At 42.2% G+C, this 26470-nt stretch overlaps 1 protein-coding gene across 1 annotated transcript; it reads right to left on the minus strand.

The window, feature by feature from the left end:
- Positions 1-5868: 5868 nt before the first annotated feature.
- LOC101633321 (chromosome unknown open reading frame, human C8orf46) lies at positions 5869-26406 on the minus strand. Its single transcript, XM_004679829.1, has 6 exons — positions 26337-26406; positions 22240-22295; positions 14814-14964; positions 10040-10101; positions 7602-7693; positions 5869-6052 (listed from the first exon to the last, which is right to left on the minus strand). The coding sequence occupies exons 1-6, from the start codon at positions 26404-26406 to the stop codon at positions 5869-5871; spliced, it is 615 nt and encodes a 204-aa protein (XP_004679886.1).
- Between the last annotated feature and the right edge of the window lie 64 nt (positions 26407-26470).

A 26470-nucleotide genomic window follows, 5' to 3' on the forward strand; every position in this document is an offset into this window, starting at 1 on the left:
AGGAAGTTTATTAGAACGAGACAGGAGCGGGAAAGACACTTGGATAAGTGCAAGTGGGCAGGAAGAGTTGCCCAGAAAGGGACAGGTTTGCAGGGAAAGAGATCTGCATGATTGCAGGCAGGCAGTCTTAGGAGAGCAGTTTCCACTGAGGGAGGTCAGTGCAGAGAAGTCACGGCATGGTACAGGTCACAGGTAGACAGGAGGCTGCTGCCCTGAAGAGGGAGAGTGGGTGGAAAGAAGCACCTGCATAGTCACAGGTGGGCAGAGGAGCGGCTGCCCCCTGGAGAGGCTGTCCAGATATAGACAGCTTCTCTTTGGGAGGGGCTCACTCCTTGTGAGCCTAGGTTTGTTGGTTTTGAATAAAATCTGAGAGGACCCGAAATTCCCTATTTTGCTTCATCTCCATCTCCATGTCCTTGTCTTCACCTGGGTGCCAGGCATCCTGGCTTTGGTGCCTGAGGATCTTGATTTTATGACTGTGTCAATTGCTGCGCTAGTCTCTTCTACCTGTCCCCTTTGTGTGGCTCAGTCTTGTGATGCCTCCCTTGAGTTCCTTCCTCATCACTGCTCCAACATTTCCCCACATGCACACTGGGAATTTCCAGTTACACGGGGGCACACCTGTTGCACATTAATGCTGATTATTTTATTTAATATTTTCCAGGATATTTGGAAGATATTATATTTTCTTTTCAGCTACGGAGGAAACAGTTTTCATGGGGTTCAACAACTTCCTATGTTCTCATAGCCAATGAGTGCTCCCAGCAATCAGGAAAGTTCAGCACATGGGGTTCCCATGAAGGTGAGGCTCTTCATGGGGTCAAGGAGGTGGGGGACCTGGACTGGCAGAGGATGCTGTGAGGACTTAGAGTCAAGGAGCGGGATGTGGGGAGATAGGGCAAAGAAGCTGAGAGAAAGGAAAGGGTATGTGCGTGTGCCCAAGTGTACTTGTTACAAGGCAGGGTGAGAGAGGGGCACCCCTGAATCCTAAACCTGCCTGTTCTAAATAGCTTCTGCCATCTGCTGCATCAAGACAAAACATATAAGACTTTGATGAAAAAGGAACTTTAATACAGTGAGAAGACAAAGAATATATTTTCTAAATCAGACACCTGAAGTTACCTATCCCCTTGTGGGTAAAAGTCCACCAAAAAGGAATTGGCCTAAAGCAAGGCCAGAAAGCCCGCCACAAGCCTAAAGCACCTTCTGGCTGGGACCCATAGAAAAGGGTCAGAAATGGCCAGAAAAGTCTGGGAGGAAAAGAACAAAATCAAAATCAAGATAAACGCTGCCATAGTCAACCTCCCCACGGGTCTCTCACTCACATCTGTTTCAACCAGTCCAGGGCCAAGAAACAAGCACGGTTTCTGTATCACATGCTTGCTGTTCTTTGTGGCTTCCTCAGGTCTCCTTCTGACTCTTCATCCTGCTTCCATCCTCCTAAGATTCCTTCTCTTTTTTCTCTTCTTAACCCCACCCTACCTCTGGGTGGGGCAGGGAATCTGGAACTTCCCCTTTTCCTAGGGACCACCCAGTTACATACTGACTGGGAGAGGGTGGACATGAGGGTTGCTGAGAAATTGACAAATTTGCTCAAACCATACTTTAGCTATAACCAGTACTAGTCTTACTTTGCCTCTTGCTCCATAATTGAGCATTGCCACCCAGAGAATGTGATCACACTTGCGGCACTAGCTGTGACAAGTGGTTTTAGATATAGCTGTTTCTTGTTCATCAGGAGCTGCTGATTCGTGCCTCTCAGCCCCCAAGCCAAAACCTGAATTCCTGGGCTGGGTAGAATCATGAACTCTGTGGAGTCTGTTATTAATAAAAACTGGTTGGTCTTGGAGTGGGGGTTATCCCTGAAGAACGCTAGCTAGGATCTAAATGATCATTGAGTGGAAACCAGTTTGCTGTTGTGTGGATGGAGTCTGCGCAATGTTGGTTAACACTTCCCAGAATTCCAGGGACTGCTTCTATTTTGGGGCTGAGGATCCAGACCCCCCTCTTCTTCTTGGAAAAGCACAGGCCCCTCTTAGACCAACAGGCCATGGCCTGGCTCCTTGGACTCTGGGGGTAGGGAGCTAGCCTCTTGACAACCTGTGCTTTGAGGGCCAGTCCAAGGCTCAGGATAGCATGAGAGAGGTGGGAAAGTTCTAGAATGTAGGATGTTATAGGCTTCTCTACTTGATTCTTCTATAGCCCTGGCTATGAACCAGGTTGGTGCAGACCCAGCTTCCTGTCAGTGTGTGTGTCAGACATCAGATGTCTTCTGTGACCACTCTTTTGGCACATCATGCCTTTCTCTAACCTACATGCTCCTTTCCAACAAAAGATATTAATCAGTGTGAATTCTGCCCCAGGTCCAAAGTGACTCTTCTGCCGTTTTCTTCCTCTAGGCACTGGCCTGATGTGCTGAATGACCTTTCTCTCCTATGTACCGTGTGAAGCATTCACCAAAAACCTCCCCAAGGAGGCTGGCCTGGGACTCTTATAAAAAATTAAAAAACTAGGCTTTCCTGGTGGCACAAAGCGTTAAGTCTCAGCATTATTAAGCTATCCACAATCACTGCAGCACAAGTTCAATGCTTGGCCAGGAAGGTGACCTACATGGCATAACAGACCTCTCTTGTCCCCTCCCACTGCTCCCCTCAGCAGTGTATTTCAGTAGATCTGCTTGTTCTGCTTCCCACTCTGTCTCTGGTGAATCCTCTCACCTCCCGTACCTTTGGACTATACCCCGGCTCTTGCAGCATAAATAAATAAATTAAAAAGAAACAAAAAACTAAGTACAATTATAATCCTAAGGAGAGTCATCTGTTTGTATTTTCTTGCTTGTATCTTGTTGTCTGCCAATTCAGAGTCAGAGCCATGTCACATGATTCCATTTAAAATTTGGCTCTGGCTGTGCTGTTTTTTCCTACCCACTGCCCATCTGCCTGCTTTATGGGCAGTCCAAGCGCTGGGTAGGGTGAGAGACCCAGAGAACTGAAATATTCAATTGGACTTGATCCAGACAGAGACGATTTTATTATCCTCAATGTCCTGGAAACCCCATTACCTCTGGCTTGAGAAGATTCCAGGCTCTGTCATTATCAAAGCTGTCTGCAGTTAGCCTCAGCATCCTTCTGAAAGTGGCTGTGACCTGAGTCATGGGGAAGACCTCCAGGGAGGTTGCACATGAGGTGCGCACAAAGGGGAAAGGCTGGCTCTTTTCTGCTTTGGTAGGGGTGGCTGAGAGATCAACAGGCTGAGGCCGGCCACTGGACCCCCTAGGTGGGATCTGAGAGGTCAGTAGATGCAGAGAGGAGGGTAAGCTCCGAGGGGACAGGTTGTGCCAGGCCTGACCCAATTGTAACTGACCGGTCCTGGCATTGACTGCTGAGCTCGGCTTGTCACACTAAAACCCGACATTATCTTAGGATGAAATAACATGCTAGGTTCTCTCTCAAAATCCGTTTCATTTAGGTACAGGAGCAATAGGACCAGGTGTGTCATTCTTTCCCTTTGTAAAAGCATTCCTCTCTCATTCGATGAGGAAGCTTCAGGCATACACTCGTGGTAGTATTAATGTCACAAAGTAAACTTTATTTTTGTTTGGATGTGTCGATTAAGACGTTCCATACAAGGTAAACACTTCATCATAAAATATTTAAATTCAAAATAAATAAGTCAGTTCCACTCTACACAAATCTCCAGCTGCCACATATAAATAGACAACATCAGTTATAAATTAAATACATTAAAATAAATTCTTAGGATAGGTCACTCACAGAAAATCACCTGTCTGCTCCCTAATTTTGTTCTGGGCCCTATTTTCTATACAGTACAAGCCTGTTAGACAGTTGTTGAGATTTGTTCATCATTAAAAGAGCCCTTGATGCCAGTCTTCAAATCATGTTCTGATGGGAGGATTGAGTGTTCAGCTAAATAATGGTTGAAAGGTAGAAACTGGCAACAAAAAAGGCCAGAAGCCCAGGCCTCTTACCCATCCCCAGGTCTCCTTATGGCTCATCTGGAGATATGGAAACAGGTTGCTTAGCAGTAAAAAGCATCATATGGCCACAGAGCAGCAGCATATGTGGAACAGCTGAGTCTGAGAGTGGTGATACGACTAAGTCAAGTTCTTCTCTGTATCAAGACATGACGGTTTTCAGTCTGGTGTTAGGCTAAATTTCACCATGGAGTCTCTGGCTTTGTTACATGGTTGAATTAACTAGGCTCCTGAATTAGAAAACAAGCTTTCTGTGGGCAGAGTTGAGACTGCAGGCCACAACTCTGCAAGGCCTCTAATCCCCTCTACATTGCTGTTGCCCACGTCTTTGCCTCAGCTTCCATCTCCACACAGCTTCCCATGCAGCTTCTGCTAAGCATCTGCCTTTAACATTTGAGATAAAAATTATTTTCTAAGCTTTGTGAAATAGATATAACATAGGAATTGAAGCTCGACATCCATATGAGTTAGCTGCTAAAAGGATATCCACTTAAATGCTTTAAATTGGTATCTATTAAATGGGTAAGGCCACCTAACTCATGAGTTAGAGAAATCAGGATAGGTATGTAAAGTACTCAGTGTCATGCCTGGCACATAGGCATTTAATAAATGATGGCAATTATTCTCACGATATCATCATTCTAAGGCTACTGATATTTATTGACACTGGAATTTATGGTAAGTATAATTTTATGATATTTATGAAAGAAGTACAATATACTAGGCATTAGACTGAACCATGTGAAATTGACAATTGCTTTACCAGAGGTAGAGGCAATGACTTGTTGGGATGTATCCTACATCATGTCATAGCCTGTGTTAAATACAATCGATTTATACAACATTCTTTGAATGGCAAATAGTCAGTGAACATTGTATTTTATAGATATTTATGCAAATATATAGATTTATGCTTTGAAATCTTTTTAAAATACACTAGAACACTTTAAAAAAATGTCCAGAGATACTTTCCTACCCCTCAAAACCTTAAAATTGGTTATTAGCATAAGCAACACAAGGGAGGGTGGTGAAGCTGAGAACCTAGTTCTATTATATGGTATCTAGTCAACACTACCTCTTAAGGCCTTGTCTTCTTCTGTAGAACAGGAATTTTTGTGCTTCCTCTACAGAGATTGTGTGAAGATGAGGCGGTATATTCAAAAGTTAGAACCATTATACCAAATCCAGATATTCAACTAGACTATGCCACTTTAGAAAACATTAGCATTCCACATTCAATTTTAATCATGTCTTTTAAAGAAAAACAGGACATAAAAGATGAGAGAACTCATGCAATCATGCGATCATGCAAATAATTATCAAAATTGATCTTGATAATATTCTCAACTGAGCATTAGAAGTACTAAGTAACTATATAGTGTATTGTCATTAAAAATCGTACCTTGTCATGAGCAAATAAACGTGACAGCCAGAAGAGTAAGAACAATTGTGTGTGTACAGATGCTTCAAACTTCACGCTCTTAGGTTTGTACCAGCAATTACATACATTGGAATGATTCACAAGGGAGAGAGAGAAATTGCTCATTTCCTTCCTTGGGAGTCTTTAATATGGGCGGAGAAAATTTGATTCTGGTGTGGTTCTGCTTAAAGACAGGGATTTAAACTTTTTAACATCCTAAGGTCATTTTCAGATCAATAGCATTAATGATTCTAAGAACAGCTTTCTTTTGCCTTCAAGGGAAGTTGTTCTCCTGTGATCTATACCAGCGTGATTGGCTAATAAGGGAGGATGAAGTGGTTGGACCTGTTACTAGCAGAGGTGAGTGTGGCTCAGTTCCAATCTGGAAGTTTTCTTCCCTCTGCAGGGAATGCAGGGAATGTATGGTCAATGCAGGGCACCTGGGAGGTCAGCTTTAGTCGGCCTCAAAGGCGCTGTTGGTAGCTCCCACATATTCTGACTTTTTCTTGTGCCTTGTCCACATTTTCCGGAGGATGCTGGGGACACCGCAGGGGGCACTCCCTGTCAGCGGAAGGGAGGCTTCTGCTCCTTGGGGAAGTGTTGGATAGTCTTCTGTCATCTTCTTGAGATGTCTGGATCTAAAAGGGTGAGAAGGGGCAGAGGGAGAAGCTATCACTTTACTGAGTCAGACTCGTAACTTCTGCCCCTGAGAAGAATCACTACTTCTCAGCTCTACTTCCTACCGTGACATGAGCCCTGTGGTAGACTTCTGGTAAGTAATTGATCAGCCTCAATTTCTTCATGTGCAAGATGGGGATAATTTCATCTAATTTATGTAACTTTGTGGAGCAGGACAATGAGTTAAATCATGAGACATTGCAGGTCTCATTAATAATCATTTCTCTCCCTAATTGCTCTCACTAGATGAAGAATGCCTTTTCTTTCTTCCTATAGCCAGGGTCCAGGAACAGATTGAAATGAGAATGTCTGAACTTAGAAAGAAAAGTGCCTTTAGAACACTTAGCAGTGTGGATCAGAGACTGGCCTCCATTAAGACAGTAAAACTTTTCTTGGCTAATTCTCATAGTTACTTCTCAGAACAATTTGCTACTAGGATTTAATACAATTCAAACAACCTTTTTACCTTTATCCAATGCATTGAAATCCTAATACACTGAGTGACTTGATTTTTAGAATTCTTTCTAGATGACGCATCTAGCAGCACTTTGCATCAGTCTTTCCCTCCCATATTGTCACACAAATTTCAAGGTGTGTGCCACTGACATTGCACAATTCAGTGCAATATCACTTACACATTTCCAAGTATTAATTTTTCTACCTACTAGGTATTAGTGTTTTTTTGAAATGTAACAGCATAGTTTGTGCTAAGTTCTTCACACATCACTTCATTCAACTCTTACAATAACCCCTGAACAAGGGCACTGTTAGCATCTTTTCTTTTTTTAAAGAGGACATGGAGGTTTAACTAAATTGCCTGAAGTCACAGAAAATGATTGGTGTTGCCAGCCTAGCAAACACATCTGAGCCAAGAATCCACACCCTATTCATCCCTAAGCCACTTTTCTGCTCCCCAAAGTATGTAGGTCTGAGGTGAGGCATAAATGCATCTGTGAACTGGAGACTCTTGCTGGCCATCTTCTTAGTGAGGTGAGGGGGTTGCTGGAGGATTTACTCTCCTGATATTTAAGCTGCTGGTTCTGGATTAGAGTAAACAGTAACACACATGGGGTTACACATTTGGTTTAAAATCCTGTACTTTATGCACTTCTTTACCTTTGGATAGAGGCACTTACCCTGTTTCATGAGGCATTTTTGGCCTAGTGTGCTGACGGGAGATTCTGAATATGGTCTGTAATTAATTCATCTAATTAACCTAAACCCTTCCGGAAGATGCCTCTCCAGGTCTAAAGGCCAGCATTAATGAAAAGGAAATCATCAAAACCATTTCTGTTTAATCCTAGGGCAATAGTTGATGTTGCACAGGCCCAGGGTTGTTGCCCTCAATAAAAGCTAATTTACTACTTGTATGGATTTTGTTTTAGCATCTTGTGGGGCTGTAAACCTGGCCATCTAGTGCCGGTCTGTCTAAGAAGCAGGAGTGAGGGAGCGCGTAGGGTGGGAGGGAGGCAGCCCTGCAGGTGACAGGCTGCAATGCAAAGGTCTTACCCTCTTGTCAGGACTGGTCCATTCTCTGAGCCTGTGGCTGCCGCCTCCTGGAGGGCAGGAGCTTTCACTGAGATCCGGGCAACAGGAGGAATCTGTTTTGTAAGGAAGTAACAGGGAATGTGAGGATGTAGTCATGTGCCCAGCTCTGGCACTGACTGGAACCATCTGAAAGAAGGGTGGCTAAACCTAGGGCCTCAGACCTCACAATCTGGTGAACATCAGAATCCTCTGAGGGCTTGTTAACACAGTGCAGGTGCCACTCCAGTTTCTGATTCAGCATTCACAGTGGGCCACTATAGGGCAACCTGAGGTTAGCTGCAGCCTCTGTTCTTTAAAACAGGACTCTACCTTATCTATCAAGGTGGCCTTCTGTTACCTGCTCATGTACCTGCAGTTCAGTCTCACTGGTCTTACTTTCCCCAGTGCTCACACACAACTTCTCACCTATACTCAGGTACTCCTTCACTCTGTGCAAAGCTTCAGCTCTGCTGCCTTTTAAGGCCACTTCCTCCAGGAAGCCTTCCTCAGGTAGGTGGTCCAAGTTGGTTTCTCTGTCTTCACAGTACTGAGCACTCACTCAAGTGATAGGTTCTGGCTCCCATTGTTTCTACCCCATGATGGCCCTCTATTTGTTTCCTGTGCTGAGCCAGTGTCTTGGTCCCCAGCAAAGTCACATAACTGAGGCAGAATCTGGGACTTAATCCTGCTGGTGGCCCTCTACAGCTCTCCAAAAGAGGCAGCAAATGCTCAAGAAACATGCACTGAATAGAAAATTAACAGATGGCTTACCTAAGGCTAAGTCCAGAGTCTGCTCAGTCCTTGGGCACATGCCTTGCTTTGTTCCTCTACCCCAAGTGCCATTGAAGGCTTAAGGTTACCACATTCCTGGAATTGCTGGGAAATTCCAGATCAAGCACTGATTAACCAGCTAGTCAAAGGTTGTGGGTAGAGTTACTGTGCCACCTTGTGGCCTCTTGGGAGCTCTCCCTCCTCATCATGCCAACAAGGCTGGGGATAAAGGGTCTCGCACCTACCCCCTTCTTATCTCAGGTTGAAAGGCCCATCTTCCCCACTGCCTGGAGTCCAATTTCCTCTAGGGCCTTTCCGTATTGAATCAGATTTAGCTGTGCAGGTCCTGAATTTCTCTCCTATATAATGGGCCTTCAGTGAACCTCAGAACGCTAGTCCTCAGGTCTTGGGCCCCAAGGAAACTGTCGGTCATACTTCCTCCTCATCTGCTGTATTATTTATTATTACCTCCCCTCTTGGTACCCATGCCCCCATCATCACCCTATCGCATACTAACTCACTCTGCCTCCTAGCTTTAGCTCCCTCTCCGCAAGGGCACTGAGACCTGCACATGGAACAAGAGAAAGTAGTTCACCCTCTTTCCCTTAACATGGTCAGCTGTTTAAGATGTCACACAGCCTTACAACTGTCCCTCTGTGGCAACAGCACATCCTCAGTCTCTCAGGACTAGGCTGGGGCAGGGGTTCCTAACAGAATAGCATGCTCCTTCCTGACCTTTGTGTAGTTTTCCTGGTACATGATGACCAAATGGGGACCCTGGGTTAGAATTCCTGCCTAGACCAGGAGCAAAGTGCTCACACATGTGCCCATTGAGTTCCACAAGGATGAGGGGTTGGCTCAGACCATCTCCCTGGCCTTTCTTAGGTCTCATGTGGCATGATCCATGAATCTTGAGATTAAAGTCCAGGTTGGTGGGACCATCTCAAACTGCAACTCCAGCCCTACTGGGCTTCCCCAGAGGGTGGTCCACATTCTTGCACCAAAGAAGAGACAGATGTGTTTTTCCCAGAGGGATGCTGAGCTAGACCTGTACATGGGCCACTTGATCCCCCTTAGGTAAGGACCAATGAGGGGAGGCAGTGTGTGACTCAGTTTTTTAGGTGTGCAGAGACTGTGGGGGGTGACCTCACTCAAGGACATGACCTTTTGGGTCAACTCACATGTGACTGAGGAGGAAACATTAAAGCTTGCCATGTAGGTCTAACTCAGGATGACCTGGGGGACACCTCTGTCCTTCAGGTGTCCTCCTGAGATGGCAGGTGTTTTATGTTGTCACAAGTCCTGAAACACTCACAGGTCTTTACCCCTGGAGGTGCCTCCTGGAAATTAGTTAAGCATTACCTGGCAGAGGTCTGCTAGGGAAATCACTTCTTTTCCCCAATGTTTGAGATGTCTGCTAGGCCATACTTCTTTTAGTTTTCCCAAGGATCTGAGTTTCTGGCAAGAAAGAGAGCAGCCACCAGGGGTATGCCACAAGCTGGTAGACTATCGGAACAAAGAGCTATCAGGGATGCTTTTCTAATAAACCTCAGCTGAGAACAAAGGACACTTAGTCTCTCTTCTTGGCACAGACAAGGCAAGAAGTTTAAAGCACAACAGATACAGTTAACCAGGCACATTTTACTTACCAAAGATTTTCCATATGCTCGATTCCCACACAGATTTGATGATTTGGGTTCAGTAGTCCCCACTTTAAAGTAGAAAAAAGAAGATATTACTCAGTGGTACTCTGTGTTCTGCCTCCCCCTAGTTTTGCATCAATTATCTTGTTAGCTAATAAGCACACGCAGGGAATTTCTAAAGGCCATTGTACCAAGTAGCCAAACCAGGCAGCAGGATTAGGCAATGAGACAACTGCCTAGTGGGTCACCTGCACCCCAGCTCTCTTCTGGGGTGATTAGAACTAAGGTCTAATAAGATTACTTTTGGGGAAGCATTTGGCACAGTCAATGCTCAGAGAATGTGCCTTCAGTACCTCCTTCCTTCCTTTCTAAGATCACAAGAGGTGATCAGTTAGTCAGTCTTCATAACTGGGCTCAATCATTTAACCTTTGGTTCCTGGTTGCACCTCTGTGGAAGTGAGCAGAAAAGTTCCATCTGCAGTGAGGAATACGGCCTAACAGCATGGATGGGGATTACCAGAGTCCTGAGATATGGGCTATGGAAGAATCCTCTTGATAGTGCCATTACAGGTTTCTCCCACTACCTGAAAGAAGACTGTTCCTATTTGGTCATTTGTTGGGTGTAGGAATGCTCAATTTTTTTCTACACAACTTAATGGCAATAGTGCCCCAGACCCCAAAGATAACTTTCCAAATCATACCGAGTAAGAACATGTCACCTTTGAATAGCAGGGGAAACTATATTCCTGATGCCTGAATTATTTCTGAGAAATTTCTACCATGATGAAATTTAGCTTCTGAGAATCTAGGTGTTGAGCTGAGGGAGCCAGCTCTGTGTGGGGCAAAGCAGGTTTTCAATATAGTTCTCTCTTGGGACAGATGTTTCAGGATGAACCCTATTCTATCATACTACAGTATATAGCAATAAGTCCCTTCCCTCCATGGCCAAGGAAAACAACATCTTGATACCAATTAAATGAGAAATTTAAGATTATCAAGATAAAGTCATAATGTACAGTGCTCTAGCATATGTAATAATAGCTTATATTTGGAGTACCTGCCCAAAAGCACTTAAAATAAAAAAACATCACCTTGTTGAATCCTCACCACAGCCCATATGGGTATATAGTAGTGCCCACTTTCTAGATGGGTGAACTAAAGCTCTAGAGATAAGAAAACAAGCCCTCCCTGGTGGCGCAGCAGGTTAAAGCACAGCATTAAGAAGCTAAAACCACTTCTGCATGAGTTCGATTCCTGCCTGCCCCAGAGGTGACCACATGGCATGGCAGACCTCTCCTAACCCGCCCGCTGCTCCCCTCAGCAGTGTACTTCGTCGATCTGCCTGTTCTGCTCCCCACTCTGTCTCTGGTGAAGCCTCTTGCTGCCCCTGAGCCTCTGGCCTGTACCCCAGTTCTGTATGTACAAATAAATAAATCTTAAAAAAGAAAACAATTATGATAACACCAAGTATGGACAACGTAAAGAATGTCAAACTGATCTCTTTGGTGGTTTTCAGGACTGGGAAAACTTTTCTTAGGAACCCTCCCTAACCCAGTGTGGGAGGAGGTCAAAAGAAACAGGGAAGACATATAGTGAACAATGTCAGCAAAGGTTCAGGAAAATAGAATATAATATCAGGATAACAACTCAGGGATTCTCTGGGATGCACTGGCAGGGACAAGAGTGCCTTGGGAGGTAGCCTTGGAGAAGTGAGCAGAGAATGGGTTTTGGAGGGCTTTGAGCACTCTCTGGGGTGTGGTTGAGAGTGGAGAGGACATAGTATTAAAGCAGAGAGATCAAAGAGGCAGATTTCTGCTTTAAAAGGACCCTTTGTGGAAGAAGTAGGCTGATGGCTGAGGGCCAAGATTGCTGCTGTAGTCAGAGTTAAAGGAAGCCCCAGGCCAGGTAGTGTGAGTTGGTACCAAGCGGGAGGGAAGAGGCATATCTAAGAAATGACAGTGTTTAGTGTGTGACGTGGCCAGTAAGGACAAGAGTGTAATAGAAAACATCCCAGAAGTCTGCTGAAAAGATGGATGAGTGACTCCTTATGTGAAGGGAAGTGACATTTGAAGGTGGAAGACAAGTTCTGTTTGATCATATTGATGTTGAGGACATCAAGGTAGAGCCATCCTAAAGGGACCCAACTGTCCCAGGCCCAGGGGTGGGGATCCTTTCTAGGCATCAAGGAGAACTGCTCAAGAGCTCATAGTGAAGAGTTTCTCAGGGGAACCTCTGCCTTGAGAGTCCTTGCGGTTTCCAAGAGTCTTCAGAGTATTTTTCTCCCCCATGAGAAGGCAAGAGCATTAGGAACTTTCTCTTATAGCTCAGAAAACAAACCAGCTCCCAGATCTCACATCCCTGGAGGCACACATCCTTCTGATTAGAGGAACAGAAGATCCAAGATCAATGCCAAGCCTTCCCTGTGTAGAAAGAGCAGGGAGTCTGGCTTTGACTCAGAATCCCTCCCTCTCTTCCACTGCCTCTGAAACCTCTCATATTGGGGGAACTGATGGAATTGAATCCATGCCCAGCTCAATCTTCTTTTTTTTGAAACCTGACTGACTAGCACTTCCCCTGCGTGCAGAGCTGACTGTCATGTGTTGGGCAGATTCTCTTCATTTCATAATTTACTGATAAACTGACTCAGTCTAATCTTCCACAAACTACTTAAAAGGGAGGAAAGTAACCCCTAAAACCAGACAGCTGGGAAGATGTTCTTCTCTGGGAGAAAAAGGCATTAGTGAGGAAATTAGGAGATCTGAAATTTAATTTCAGTTCTGTTGTTAACGAGCAGCACAATCTTAGTTTCTATGGTTTCAGTTTCCTCTTCTGTTACTTGGCAGGGGGAGATTGCATTAGATCAGCTGTTTTCTACCTTTAGTGTGCTTTGGAATCACCTGGGGGTTTTGTTAAACCATATACTGCTGGGCCCCACTTCAAAGTCTCTTATTCAATAGTTCTGTGGTGAGGTCCAATATTTGCATTTCTAGCAATTTCTGAGATGATTCTGCTGCTTCAGAGACCCTACGTTGAGAATCACCCATTATATCATTTCTAAATCCTTGCTAATCAATACATTGTCTTGGGACTAGCATCATCTGAAAGCGTCATAGAAAATCAGAGATTCTATCTGAGCCAGATTCTATCTGGCTCTAATTCACTTCACTTTTTTTTTTTTAAAGATTTATTTATGTATACAGAACTGGGGTACAGGCCAGAGGTACAGGCAGAGGCGAGAGGATTCACCAGAGACAAAGTGGGGAGCAGAACAGGCAGATCGACAAAGTATACTGCTGAGGGGAGCAGCGGGCAGGTCAGGAGAGGTCTGCCACGTCATGTGGGTCACCTCCGGGGCAGGCGGGAATCGAACTCATGTGGAAGTGGCTTTAGCCTCTTAGTGCTGTGCTTTAACCCGCCGCGCCACCAGGGAGGACCCCTAATTCACTTCACTTTTAAAAAAAGATTTATTCATTTATGCATACAGGAGCTGGGGTGTAGGCAGGAGGTGCAGGGCGTTTGAGAGTAAGAGGATTCACCAGAGATAGAGTAGGGAGCAGAACAGGCAGATCTACTGAAATACACTGCTGAGGGAAGCAGGTGAGAAAGGAGAGGTCTGCTGTGCCATGTGGTTCAGCTCCCTGGCTGGGGATTGAACTCCTGCTGCAGAGGCTGTAGATAGCTTCCTGGTATTGAGACTTAACCTCTTGTGCCACCAGGGAGGCCCTTTAATTCACTTTAAGATTATGTATTTAAGATAAGTATTTTTTTCCTCTTTCTACATACACATACACCCACCCACCCACTTATATATAGAAACAGAGAACATTATATCTCCTTTTAATTTGCAAGGCAGATTGTGGTTTTCCTAATGTTTTTCATTTGGCTAACATATGTGTATATGTAATCACTCAGCTAGAGAATAGAGCTTGATTTTTGTGTTCTTATACATAAGCACATAATAATAGTGATCAAAGAAACCTTAGCAACCAGTGTAGTGTCTATGAGGAGAGAAGATGGATAGATGAAGTGATAGATTCAGTGGAGACTTGTCAGTTCATGGAACATGTAAAATTATGACCATCCAAAAGCTTTAAGAAGGACATTCTAGGCTTTCTATGTGTATCCTTGGAGTTAAAATATATGACCTTAGGCTGGGGGCATAACAGGAGTGATCTAAATCAGCAATCAAAGTAAAATATCCCAGAGTTCGCTGGGCTAGACCCAAATTCTTGTGACTTGGGATAGAAGTCCCTTTTAAAAATAGTGTTCAAGGTAAAATGACCAAGTTCGTCATTTTCAAAACAGATGCATCCTAAGTTCTTTTTATAGATTGTTGAAATAGCCTGTCGTTCAAATTTAAAAAGGCGAGAATTAAGATGGCAGGATATGAAGAGGCTGTATAACTGTACAACATACATTCTACCTCTAAAATTAAAAAAAAAAAAATTGAGTTTCTTTTGCACCAGGAGTCAGGTCTCTGCTGGTTTTCTCTAACTCAGAACAGAGTGGTTTCATTGCCTCCTGAATCCAGCAGGACTTCCTGTGGAGCAAGATGGTAGATGAAAACATCTTTGCTCATCACATGCCCATATGGGAGTGTTTTATAGATAAAAAGTGTTATGTGCTGCTGCTGTAGGTGGCTGAGAACAGGTGCATTTCGAGCAGAAACCACATAGTCCCCATGCCACAAATGACAAGGACGTCAGCGGGAACACCATGCAGAATACACAAGCCAAGATACACACCCTAGATAGCTTGGGCTCCTGTGCGATGCACTTACCAGATCTGGTGGGGACTTTTGCCTGGTGTGGTCCCTGCTGCCGTGTGTTCTGGACCCTGCTGGGCCTGCGGGCCTCACAGTCACTGCGGTCCCTGCGGTGGGGCAGCAGCTCCAGGGGTCTGGGGGCATAGAGGTCCGACTCGATCACCACCTGCAGGGACGAAAAAGGCCAGTTAGCTGGTTCCTCTCCTTGCTCTTTGGGCCCAGGCCCAGGCTGAGGCCCAAGACTGTAGCTTTGTTGATAGACCTGTACCATCAGGGAATTTTTTTTTTAAAGATTTATTTACTTATTCTTACAGAACTGGGGTACAGGCCAGAGATACGGAGGGTGAGAGGATTCATCAGAGACAGAGTGGGGAGCAGAACAGGCAGATCGACGAAGTACACTGCTGAGGGGAGCAGCGGGCGGGTCAGGAGAGGTCTGCCTCGCCATGTGGATCTCCTCCAGGGCAGGCGGGAATCAAACTCATGCGGAAGTGGCTTAAGCTTCTTTGATGCTGTGCTTTAACCCACTGCGCCACCAGGGAGGGCCCACATCAGGGAATTTTTGAGCCTCTTTAACTCCAGTGAATGTCAGAAGCAGTGAGAAAACTTGGTAGAACATTGGCCAGAAATAGTTGGCCTTTCAGAATGTCGAATAAGGTGTTGCAGGGTATAATTAAGCTATTGGGGCTTTCTCATCAGCAGCCCCTTCTCAGAGTTAGAAACCTGGGCCATCATACCCCAAATCCAGGCTAATCATCAGATCCAAGGGCTGCTGTGGCTTCACACAGAGCAGACTATTTCAAAAGTGGAGTGTCATGGAAATCCAGATCTCACAGTCTCCGTAGCTGAGTGGACTCCCTAGTTTTCTCAGGAGGTTGTAGCACAGGGGCTGTACAATTTTTGGGTTCACTAATTTTGAAAAGAAACTGCTAGCAAAACAGAGTAGTCTCAGTTCCCAAATGATCCTTTTCTTCCACCTTGGAGCAGAGTGCATGGTTCAATGGGTGTATCTGTGAGAGGAATGGCCTCTAATCATGGCTCAAAAGATGGAAGTCCCTGAAAGCCAGAACAGAGTTCATTTTTGGTAATGGCACCTTGCCAAATAGTTATTTTGTGTAATTTATCAAGGGGAAATATGCTGTTTGCTAGAGTCCACCAAAACGGGCCTTAGAAATACTCAAATCATTGAAATCATTTAAGTGTAAAAATTAGATAATGCTGTATTTTATCTTAGTACAGGGAGCGATGAAAGGAATCTCTGCAGTTTTTGGCTCCTGGCCTGCATGTTTCATGCATATTTAGGATATGCATGAATATTTAGGATATTGGGGTAATTCAATCTGGATTGCTTCACTCCTTTGAAGCTGGAGGTTAGGCCCTCCAATATTACACTGAGGCTTCTCTGAGGTCTGCACTCACATGCTGGCTTGCTCCTTCCTTCAGCAGATACCTTGCGAGGTGCCATCTCTGCCAGGTCATGGCCTCGGATTGCATCTGTGAGTGAAGTGAACCCACCTCAGCCCTTACAGTCTAGCCTTTGATGGACCCTTCCCAATGGCCTGCAAATAGCCCTGTGTTACTTTGGGAGGATGCTGAGGCATATAAGACTGAACTTTCAAAACCATAATAAAATAGGGTAATATTTCAGTTCAGTAAAGAAAAATGGGGCCTTTAATAAATATTGTTGGAATTTATGTGAGGACATTGGGAGAAATGGATCCCTTGTCGTACCGTCATACCAAAGTAAATAGCAAGTAGATCAAACATGCTTGTAAGAGAAAAATCAACTGAGTATAGTCCAACACAACATTTATTACCTATAATGGGGAAGTTATCTGTATGTACATAGAGCTCTTACAAGCCAAGAAAGAGGAAAATCAACAGAAGCCTTCAGTCACTAGGAAAAAATTTTGCAACCATGTCTGGGGATGAATGTTAACTAGAATTATTGTGGTGATCATTTCATAATCTATACAAAGCCAAACACTTAAGTTGTACACATGAAACTAACATCAAGTTACATGCCAGTTTGATACCTTGGGCTATCTGGGCAGGGGATAGTCTTTTTCACCTTGGCTATATTGGGCAACCATAAATGTCTGCATTAGTGAAGATTTTAGCAGCACAGCCTGCTCTTTCTTCATGCTGCATATTTATCTACAGCATCAACAAGCAGTTTGTGTTTCCCACAGAGGAACTAAGAGAAGCTGTCACTCTTAGCTTAGAAAATCAATATCTCAAATTTGGCCTTATCTGGGTTAAGAAATTAACTCTTTTCAGGCTGATTCTTCAACCCACACCCATACTTGTTCATTCTGTGCCTTTGAAGAAAGCTAATGATTATTTAGGAACCTTTATAATCAGTTCCCTTTCTCTTCTGGGTGCTACAGAAGGTGGTGTTTCTGTTAGGTTTTCAGCAAGCCTTCAGTGCAGCTGGGAGTCTCTCCCCCTTCCTACCTTCCTCTTAACACTGTGCTCTGCCAGGATATTATACAGAGGACTGGGATTTCCTGGATTAAAGGTAGTTCATTCCTGGACAGACACATTGCCTGGCCTAGGGGCCCTACCTTGAATGTGAATCTCTAGCTTGAGCAGGAAAAACCTGAGCTTCTTCTTTTTTTTTTTTTTTTTAATTTTACAACAGTTTATTTTTACATCATTTTGTACATTTTTTTTTTCCATCTCAATTGTAATCCCCGTGGGTTTCCATCACCAAGTCACCCATGTGCCATAAACCTGAGCTTCTTTACCTAACATCCATAGGGCTCTCAGGTAATGGCCTCCTATCACAGATATTTCTGATTTTATTTGAATATTTTCAGTATTCTGATAAGAGAGGAGGTGTGTTTTTAGATCCACTTTGTAGAAAGTGAAAGTAATCTGGATTTGAAGCTGAAGAAGTTCATGGGGGGAGAACCAGTATTTCCTTCTCTGGAAGGGAAGCAAACCTTTGTAGTCCCTTCTCTGCAGTTGGGGGTGAGAGAAGGGAGGGGAAGGAATTAATGGTGAGGTATTAACTGCTCAGCCTAACATCTGGATGGAGGAGGAGGAGAGGAAATGAGGCTGGCTACTTCTCAAGTCATGACTAGTCTTCAGGGTCTCTTCTCCAGACCCCGGAAGGATGCTAATAACAGGAAAGGGAGAGGGAGAATCCTGGCTGGGAAGATTTTTCTTTCTTAGGTAGCCTGGAATTTGGCTTTCATTTCCCACAATGATGAGGGCACTCACTCCAAGGCCCCAGGCCTGTACATTAGACCCACACCTGGGAATAGACAGCTATTTGGTTGGTTGTGGCCTCCTGCCAGCCTGGTTAATTTTCTGATCTGTAGGACACAATCTGGGCTTGCTGCTGCTGCTGGTCTCAGACAAACTGGTCTGAGAGCAGGCTCTTTAACATCCTGAATAGGGGGTTAGGCTGGAGACCTGGGGGGGTGGGGAAGAGCAGTGTTTGTTTTGGATTTTCCTCTGCTAAATCAGCTGTATCCTGAAAGTAGGGGGATGTACTAGAACAACAAACTTCACTACACTAATTTGGCCTCAGATCAGAGAACAGAAGACGTGCCAGCACACAAACCCAACCATCCCATCTACTGACACCTTCAATTTATATTTCAGTTTTGTTTTTTTTTATATCAGCCTAGGGAGCTGGAAGGAAGTTTGAAAGACTAGTGGGATCTAGGTGGTGGATTCATCATAGTTGTAGGCTGACAGGATCCACAGTAATATTTTTGCCTACTCCCTAATTATATACATAGGAAAACTGGGGCCAAGAGAAGCTATGTCTTCAAGGTAGCTGCTATAAGGGGAAGAGCTGGGATGAGAATGGTGGTTTCATGACTGCTAAGTGAGTGCTCTTTGAAAGACTCAGGGAGATGCCTACATGTAGATAAAATTTTGTAAATGCAATCGATGGCTGAGTTCATTTTGAAAAATGAGGCCAGACGAATCTGATTCACAAGGTTGAAATCTGGAGAGAAAGGACATTGGCTTCCTCTCTGCTGATTGCCCCGACTGTGCAGAGAAGGGACAATGTGCAGCTATGCCCTGAGTTCAGAAGAAAATTTAATTTCATAGGACACTAGAGAGAGAGGACTCGTTGACACTAAAACTGGTTCAGAGAGGAAAGAAATATTTGTAAAGGAAGGAAACTTGACAACAACATGGTAGCCCAATGGGTAAGAATAGAAACTTAAAAGGACTTGAGTCAAAGAAAGTCATAAACTCTGGTCCATTCAAGCAGTGAAAAATGAAACAATTTTCTTAGGCAAGAAAATCAATCACAGTTGCTTTCAGACAACCAAGTTAGCGAAGACAAAAAGGACTCAGAGGAAGTGGAGAGACAGTTGGATGAGGAAACACACAGTATTTCCTCTTTGGGACTGAAATTTCTCCATCTGCAAGAGGATGAGGTGGTCTCCTCTAATTTGAGTATTTTGTGCAGCTGGGGCTGACATATATAAGCAAGGGATGAGTTCGGCTCTTAGGGGAAATCAGAGGAGAACTCAAAGGCTAGTGGGAATCACTGTACTTCCTCACCTTTGATGATAAAGGTGAGGAAGAAAATTTAATTTCATATAAAAATATCTTCATATTTTTTTATTAAAAGCAATGTTTACATTTTCATATACTGAAGTCATATCTTTTTCTTTTGAGTGAAAGTATTTTGGGGAAGAAAAGTATAAATCAGAAAGGTGGCTGTCTTTCTCAAAAATTTCCACTCCTGTGAACCTGAGGGTGTGACTCGGGGAGACTGTGCCCCAGGTTTTGGTAGCTTTGTGTATCTGTTGCCCATGACTTCACCTCCACCACTGAGAACTGCTTCCTTTTAACATTCAAAATCCCCTGAGAAGTCTCTTCCCTAGAATTCTATTTAACTACTAGAAATTATGATTCCATTCTCATTTTAAGAGCTTCCTGACCATCAGTTTGTCTTTAAAAAGCCAGTATTGAGGCCCTCCCTGGTGGTACAGTGGGTCAAAGCACTGCACTAAGAAGCTGAAACCACTTCCGCATGAGTTCGATTCCCGCCTGCTCCGGAGGTGACCACGTGGTGTGCAAACCTCTCCTGACCCGCCCGCTGTTCCACTCAGCAGTGTACTTCGTCAATCTGCCTGTTCTGTTCCCCACTCTGTCTCTGGTGAAGCCTCTCACCGCTCCTGAGCCTCTGGCCTGTACCCCAGTTCTGTATGCACAAATAAATAAATCTTAAAAAAAAAAAAACTTAAAAAAAAAAAAAAGCCAGTATTGGAATAGTGATTCAGAGAGGGATGTTGTCTAAGATTAAATATTCAAAGCAAGAACTTAGTTGAGGACTAAATATTCTTATTTCTCAAATCCCTGCATTATGAGTAATTTGTGCTCCTTCAAATTCAGAGTAATGTCAAGCTCAAACTCTTGACCTAAAGTTCTATTATGAAATTTTCTTAAATTCTACATCACTTACTTTGTTTTTACCCACTCCTTAAATACTTCTTATGAGTATTTTCCTTCGAGACTGTGGGTTTATGATTTCAAAGATCACAAGAAGATAATTTTTTCCATTAAAACAATGCTCTAGCCACCAGAAACTCTTTTCTTGTTATATAAAATGTTACCCAAGACCATTTACAAAAAGACATAAATAAGAAACCCATAAGGAAAATAATATCAACATGATTAATAAATCTATGAAAAGATGAGGAGTCATGTTGGTAAGTAAAGAAAGGCAAATTAAAACAATGTCTTCACCTATCAGATTGTCAAGGTTAACAACACTGATCTGTAACATGTCAATTATATCACAATAAAAAAAGACATTTAGTCAGATCATAGGAACATTAAAAATTTCCATAGCCCCTGTCAAATTGCTAGCATCTTTCCCTCCTCTCAATCCCCCCTCCCAAATTTTTAATGTTCACATCATTTGACTAAATGTCTTCTTTCTTTTTGATTGAGATATAGTTGACATGTTACATTTATTGGTGATTTGGTTAAATTATGAATCTTGAAAACTTCAAATTTAGCTTGGATAAGCAAAAGAACATTTACACAGTGGTGTATTATATAACCATTATAAAGAGTAAAGTAGATGTGTGTAAAGATGTTCAAGATTTACTGTTTAATAAAAAAGCAAATTGTAACAAATCATGTTGTCAAACAATAAAGCATATTATTTTTTAGTATATGGGAAAATTTCACTTAAAAATGCCAACGTTATTGAATGCATAGTATGGGTTAGGCTGTGGACTAAGCACCATGTATTTGCTTCTTTCAATGGTTCTTGAGGTATACGCTCTTATTATCCTCATTTTAATGCTAAGCATTAAAACAGAATGGTTAGGTCACATAGAAAGAAACAAAGAGAACTGGGACTTAAACTCAGTTTGACTCAGGAGACAGCATCTCAGGGTTTTCTGATGTTATATTTTATATCTTCATCATGTAGAACTCTGGGAATTTAAAAAGTAATAAATGTATATAAAAACATTAATGATAAGTCCAGTTAATTACGAAGACACTTAAAAAGATTTTATTTTTTGAAAATGGAGAATAAGATTTTAAAAATTGAGATACTTAAAAGTCAAAACTGTGTTCTATGAAAATTACCTTTGAAATTACAATACAAAGGTGTGTTAACTTTTATAATGAGAAATCTATATATAAAATGAAAAATTCACATTATTATGCTCTCAAGACATGTAAATTAATTTTAAGATAATGCATATGCTTATTAAAGTAGCAAAAGATTATGCAAAAAGTAAAAGTTAATGGTGGTGATATTGGACATAAATGGAAAAACATTGCTAGAAGTTCAGCAATTGTTCAGAATTCCTAATGATATGAAAAACTGTAAGCAGAAATAATTAAGAATATTCACCACTATATTCTCCACATATAGCACAGGGTCTTTCATATATAGTGAGAAAGTAAAAATTTGATGACTGGGTGGCTAGAAAGATGGATAAATTAATGGATGCTTGGAATTGTTCTTATTTTTTAACTCTTAATTCTACTTTGAGGCCAGTGCCTCAAGAAATTAACCCAAAAGAATAGTATTTTGTACAAATGAATTCATTGCACTGCTATTTAAAATAGTGAAAAAAAGGTAACACTATAAAATCCAAAAATAAATAGGAGAACACCTCGGTCAGAGATACTATATGTACATTGTTGAGTATGCTTACATAACAAAAAAATAAGTGTTGTAGGTATAGATATAGATAGCTACTATAAGATTTACTCTCTGTGTCCAGGGGGAATGGTAGAACAGCAGGTCCAATTCAGAGCTGTTTAATGTTTGTTTGGTCAATTATTTTGGTGAAGTGGAGGACTGAGAATTTCACAATAATGACATGAGATGTAGAAAACCTCCTGGTTATTGAGAAAAGGGAGAAAGCAAAGAAACAAGACATTGCTTTTTAAAATGAAAGTTATGAAAGGGATCAAAACTGAAGCTCCTTACATTTTTGGTCAAGATGTGTTGAGAACTTTTGACTCTTCTTCTGCCTGGACTGGACACTGCAAAGAGACAGAAATAGTTTTAGAGAAGTCTTGTGAGGCTGGTGCAGCTACAGGAACAATCAAGAATGGGGCAGGAATATAGAGGAGGGAGAAATAAAGAAGAGGCAGGATGCAATGGCAATTTTAGGTGTTACATGGTCAAGTGCACCAACGTTCATAGCAGCATTATTTACAGTAGCCAAAAGGTGGAAAGAACTCAAGTATTCATCAACAGGTAAATAGAAAAACAAAATGTGCCATATACATAAAATAGAATATTTTTCAGCCTTAGAAAGGAATGGAATTCTAACTCATGCTACAATATGAATAAATTTTAAACAAGTCAAGCACAGAAACAAATCAGACACAAAAGGACAAATGAGTTCACTTGTGTGAGGTATCTAGAGTAGTCCAATGAGAGTCAGGGGAAGGGCTGGGTCGGAAGCTATTATTGGATAGAGAGTTTCCGTTAGGGATGATGAAAAAGTTCTGGAACTGGATTCTGATAATGGTTGCGCAACAATGTGAATGTACTTACTGCCACAGACTGTACACTTAAATGTAGTTAAGTAGTAAGATTTATATTATGTATAATTTACAACAGTTAAAAATACATAGAATATCAACCATAAAAATGTAACTTGGTTGGGAAAAAGTATGTATTTTGTTGAAAATGGAGACACCAAGCATCTCTTTCCTAAATTGTTTGTGTAGGATTTACTTGAAACTGAAATCTCACACGGTCAATACCTTGCCTAGGATGAAAATGACTTCTTGCCTTGTCAGATGGGACATTAGATGAGCATGTGATTACATTTCTTGGATCCCCTGCAGCAATGAAGCCAGGGGTGTAGCTAACAGGCAGAGCTGCCTTTCACTTGGGTGTGAATCCACATGTGACCACTTGCCATTTATGTGACTCAAGCAAATTACTCACCCTTTCTAAGCCCCACTTTCCTTATCTGTGAGACTAGGTTAAGAATGGCATGTACCTCACAGGACTGTGGCAAGGATTAAATGAACTCATCTCTAGAAACCCTTGGCCCAGTGTCTGTCAAAGTGTGAGTTCTCAGGAACTCGTTGTGTTTATTACAATATCTTTTTTTCTCTTCAAGATGAGGGCAGATAGAAGGAATAGGCGATAACTTCTAGAAGCTGTAACATTCCATTAAGGTTTCTCTTTCTGGAATTTTCTCCATTTCTTCCTCTGCTTTTGCTGGTCAACCTCTCCCCATTGTTGCTTATCCCCATGGGAATTATTTTGGTGTTGTGGTATTGCTCAGCCTAGACTTAAACTCGCACTGATGTGCCTCAGGAAATAACTTCTGTACAACTACTTGGTAAAACCACAGCTTTTATCTTTATATTTTCTGTGAATTTTGTCTATGAAATCTTTCCCTTAAAGGGCTCATTTTCTCTCCCAAGGGTAAAAATACACACTTGTCCTCAGTTACAGATGATCTATTTATAGTGTGTGCCTTTAAAATACATAAGAAATACCGTAACATTTGCTATTGCCATATTTTTGGGAGACATAAAGCTGACTTGGCTAAAAAAAAATTGTAGATATTAGGTTGAACCCAATACATGATATGTTAGTGTGTCTTAGAAAGGATATAATATAACATTAATCAGTGTAATAGTAGTTCACATGGAGTTTTACTAGGCAATAGTTTGTTTTCTTTACCTATCACTCCTCACAGAACTCTAGGAGGTAGGTACTCTTCATTAACTGTACTTTCTATATGAGCATACTAAGGGGCAAAGGGTCATTCAATTGATAGTGAAACAAGTCTTACACTCAACTCTCCACTGAACTTGTGTATGGAAAATCTTGTGGTCATGGCATGCTGAATAAACATGGCTAAACTAGCATTTGAAAGAGAACTAAACACGAGTTACTAATCACTGAGTTGAGAAGAGAGGCTTCATTTTCTCTCAGTGAGGGACTTAGGCTTGATGGCTTTGGAGACGGCAAGATGAGGCAAATAGAAAGAGATAGACTTCATTCATTTATGGTCTAATGTAAAACTACAACTATTTCTTTTCTCGGATAATTTTCTGATCAGTGAAATTTCCTCAAATACTGATGAATACTTAGTTTAATACCAGAAAGTCTTCAAGAATAAAAATAGCAAAAGGGAATATAGAATTAATTATTCACCTTTGAACATACTTATTGTTCTAAATATGGAATAAAAATAGAAATCACTTTGTAGTGTATCTAATGGGACTTACTTCATGAGGTGCAGTCCTAAATACTTTATATATTAACTGTTTTATTCCCCATAATAACCTGGCATGTAAGTTCTAGTTCTACCTTTTATAGAAATAAAGACTTAAACTCAGAGAGGTGAAGTAGCTTGCCCCAGGTTATGCAGTATTAATAGTGGCAGTAAGGAAAAAGAATCAGCAGCCCTAGTTGACTCAGGTGAAGTATTTCAATGCTTCTGAAATGCATACTAAGTTTTTTTTTCAAAAAGTACACTTGGCACTGACTTTTTTCTTTCTTTATAACAATTTTAAATGGAAAAAGTACAGGAAAATAAGCATATTTGTGATTTCCATATTTACTTATAAATTATTTTCTTCTTGTGGAAAATAAGTAAACTTTCAGTTCCTTTTCTGTTTCCCTGATTCTGCTTCCCTCCCTATTTCCTCAGGGCACTAGGATCACTAATATTATCTGTAAGGTCACTGGCCTATGTTTTCATACTTTTCTCTAGATATGTATTCATATATAATGTATAATATTGTTTTGAATTTCTAGATTTAATAAATGTTTTTTTACACACATGTAAATTTTCAATCAGTCTTGTTTTTCATTTAATATTATGCTTTGTGACCTGCATCCATATACGTAGATCTAGTTCATTTTTGTTGTCTACTGTGGAGTATTCCATGGTAAAACACCACATTTTATTACTATTCTTCTTTGCAAACATTTAGGATATTTTCAATTTTACCCTAGTAGAATCAGGTTCACTGAGCAGCCCCATGTAAAAGTATTTATCCAGATTTGGAACTGCTGGGTCAGAGGGTCAGCTTTGACTATTCAGGTATGGTTCAGAGTCTCCAGAGAGATTTTCAGCTTCCACATGTAGGCATATTCCTTGTTTTTTTTTTTAGCGTTCTATCTGGCAATAGATACTTAAAGCTTAATTTATGTTTCAAGGGCTACCTCTTTGTGGCCAGATGGAGTCTCTCCCTTCCCCTTGAGCAATGGCCCTGTCAGTGGCTGACACAGCAAGAAAAAAGGAATTATTTGAACAGGGAGTCACAACACCAGCAAACACCCAACCCACTTATTCAAGTCTGACAATGAAGGTGTGGGGGCTAAGCCTGAATTCTGGGGTCTCCCAGAAAGACAGGGGCTGCAGGGTGAGGACAGAGCAGCAGGAAAGGAGGCTGAGCTTCGGAGGGGAAGCATCTAGGAAGCTGACACTTGTGGGTAACTGAGCTCTCACATGAAACCCTTTGGGGATTTGATTCCCTTCACCTGGGGGCACAAGGGCTCACATCACAAACTCACATTTTTTGGGAGCATTAGTTCCAGGTTAAGTTTGGGAGTGTGGCCCCCCAGGCCTGTGTAAAGACAAACCCCAGGTTTGGGCATTATTTGACGACGTCAGTGGACTGCTGGGAGTATGCCTCACATGCCATGGCAGTTAGAAATCATACTTTTGAGCCAGCTGTTCCTCCTTTCAGAACCCACTTGCTCACTGGAGAAGATGAAAGAATCTATTTAGCTGCCCTGGGAATTTTATTTTCATCACTGCTTCCTAAAACAATGACCTGCTGTCAGTTCACTTGACATATTAAAACAGGGAGTACTTAACTACTCTCATGTCTTCCTTAGTGAATTGTTTCTCAGTGACGGATGTTTATTCATGTGCCTACTTTTCAGAAGCAACAACAACCAATATCAAAACAGAGAACCCCTCGGAACTCACAGATCTGAAGGGAATTCAGAGTAAAAATGCACGTGAGCGTTCTCACCCCCCACCTGCTGAAGGTGTCTCTCTCATCAAGAAAACAGTCAAGGTCAGTTTTACTCACCCTTGGAAGGAATCACCGTAGTGAAAACTTCTATATTCTCGTCACTGCAGCTGTAAATCTGATGCATCATTTCGACCTTTTTTCCTCAAAAAGTGTCTGGGAACCGGAGGCCTCTTTCTGAACCCCTAGTCGCG

The sequence above is a fragment of the Condylura cristata genome, unplaced genomic scaffold, assembly GCF_000260355.1.
Source record: "Condylura cristata isolate star-nosed mole 26May11 unplaced genomic scaffold, ConCri1.0 scaffold00009, whole genome shotgun sequence".
Lineage (NCBI taxonomy): Eukaryota > Metazoa > Chordata > Mammalia > Eulipotyphla > Talpidae > Condylura > Condylura cristata.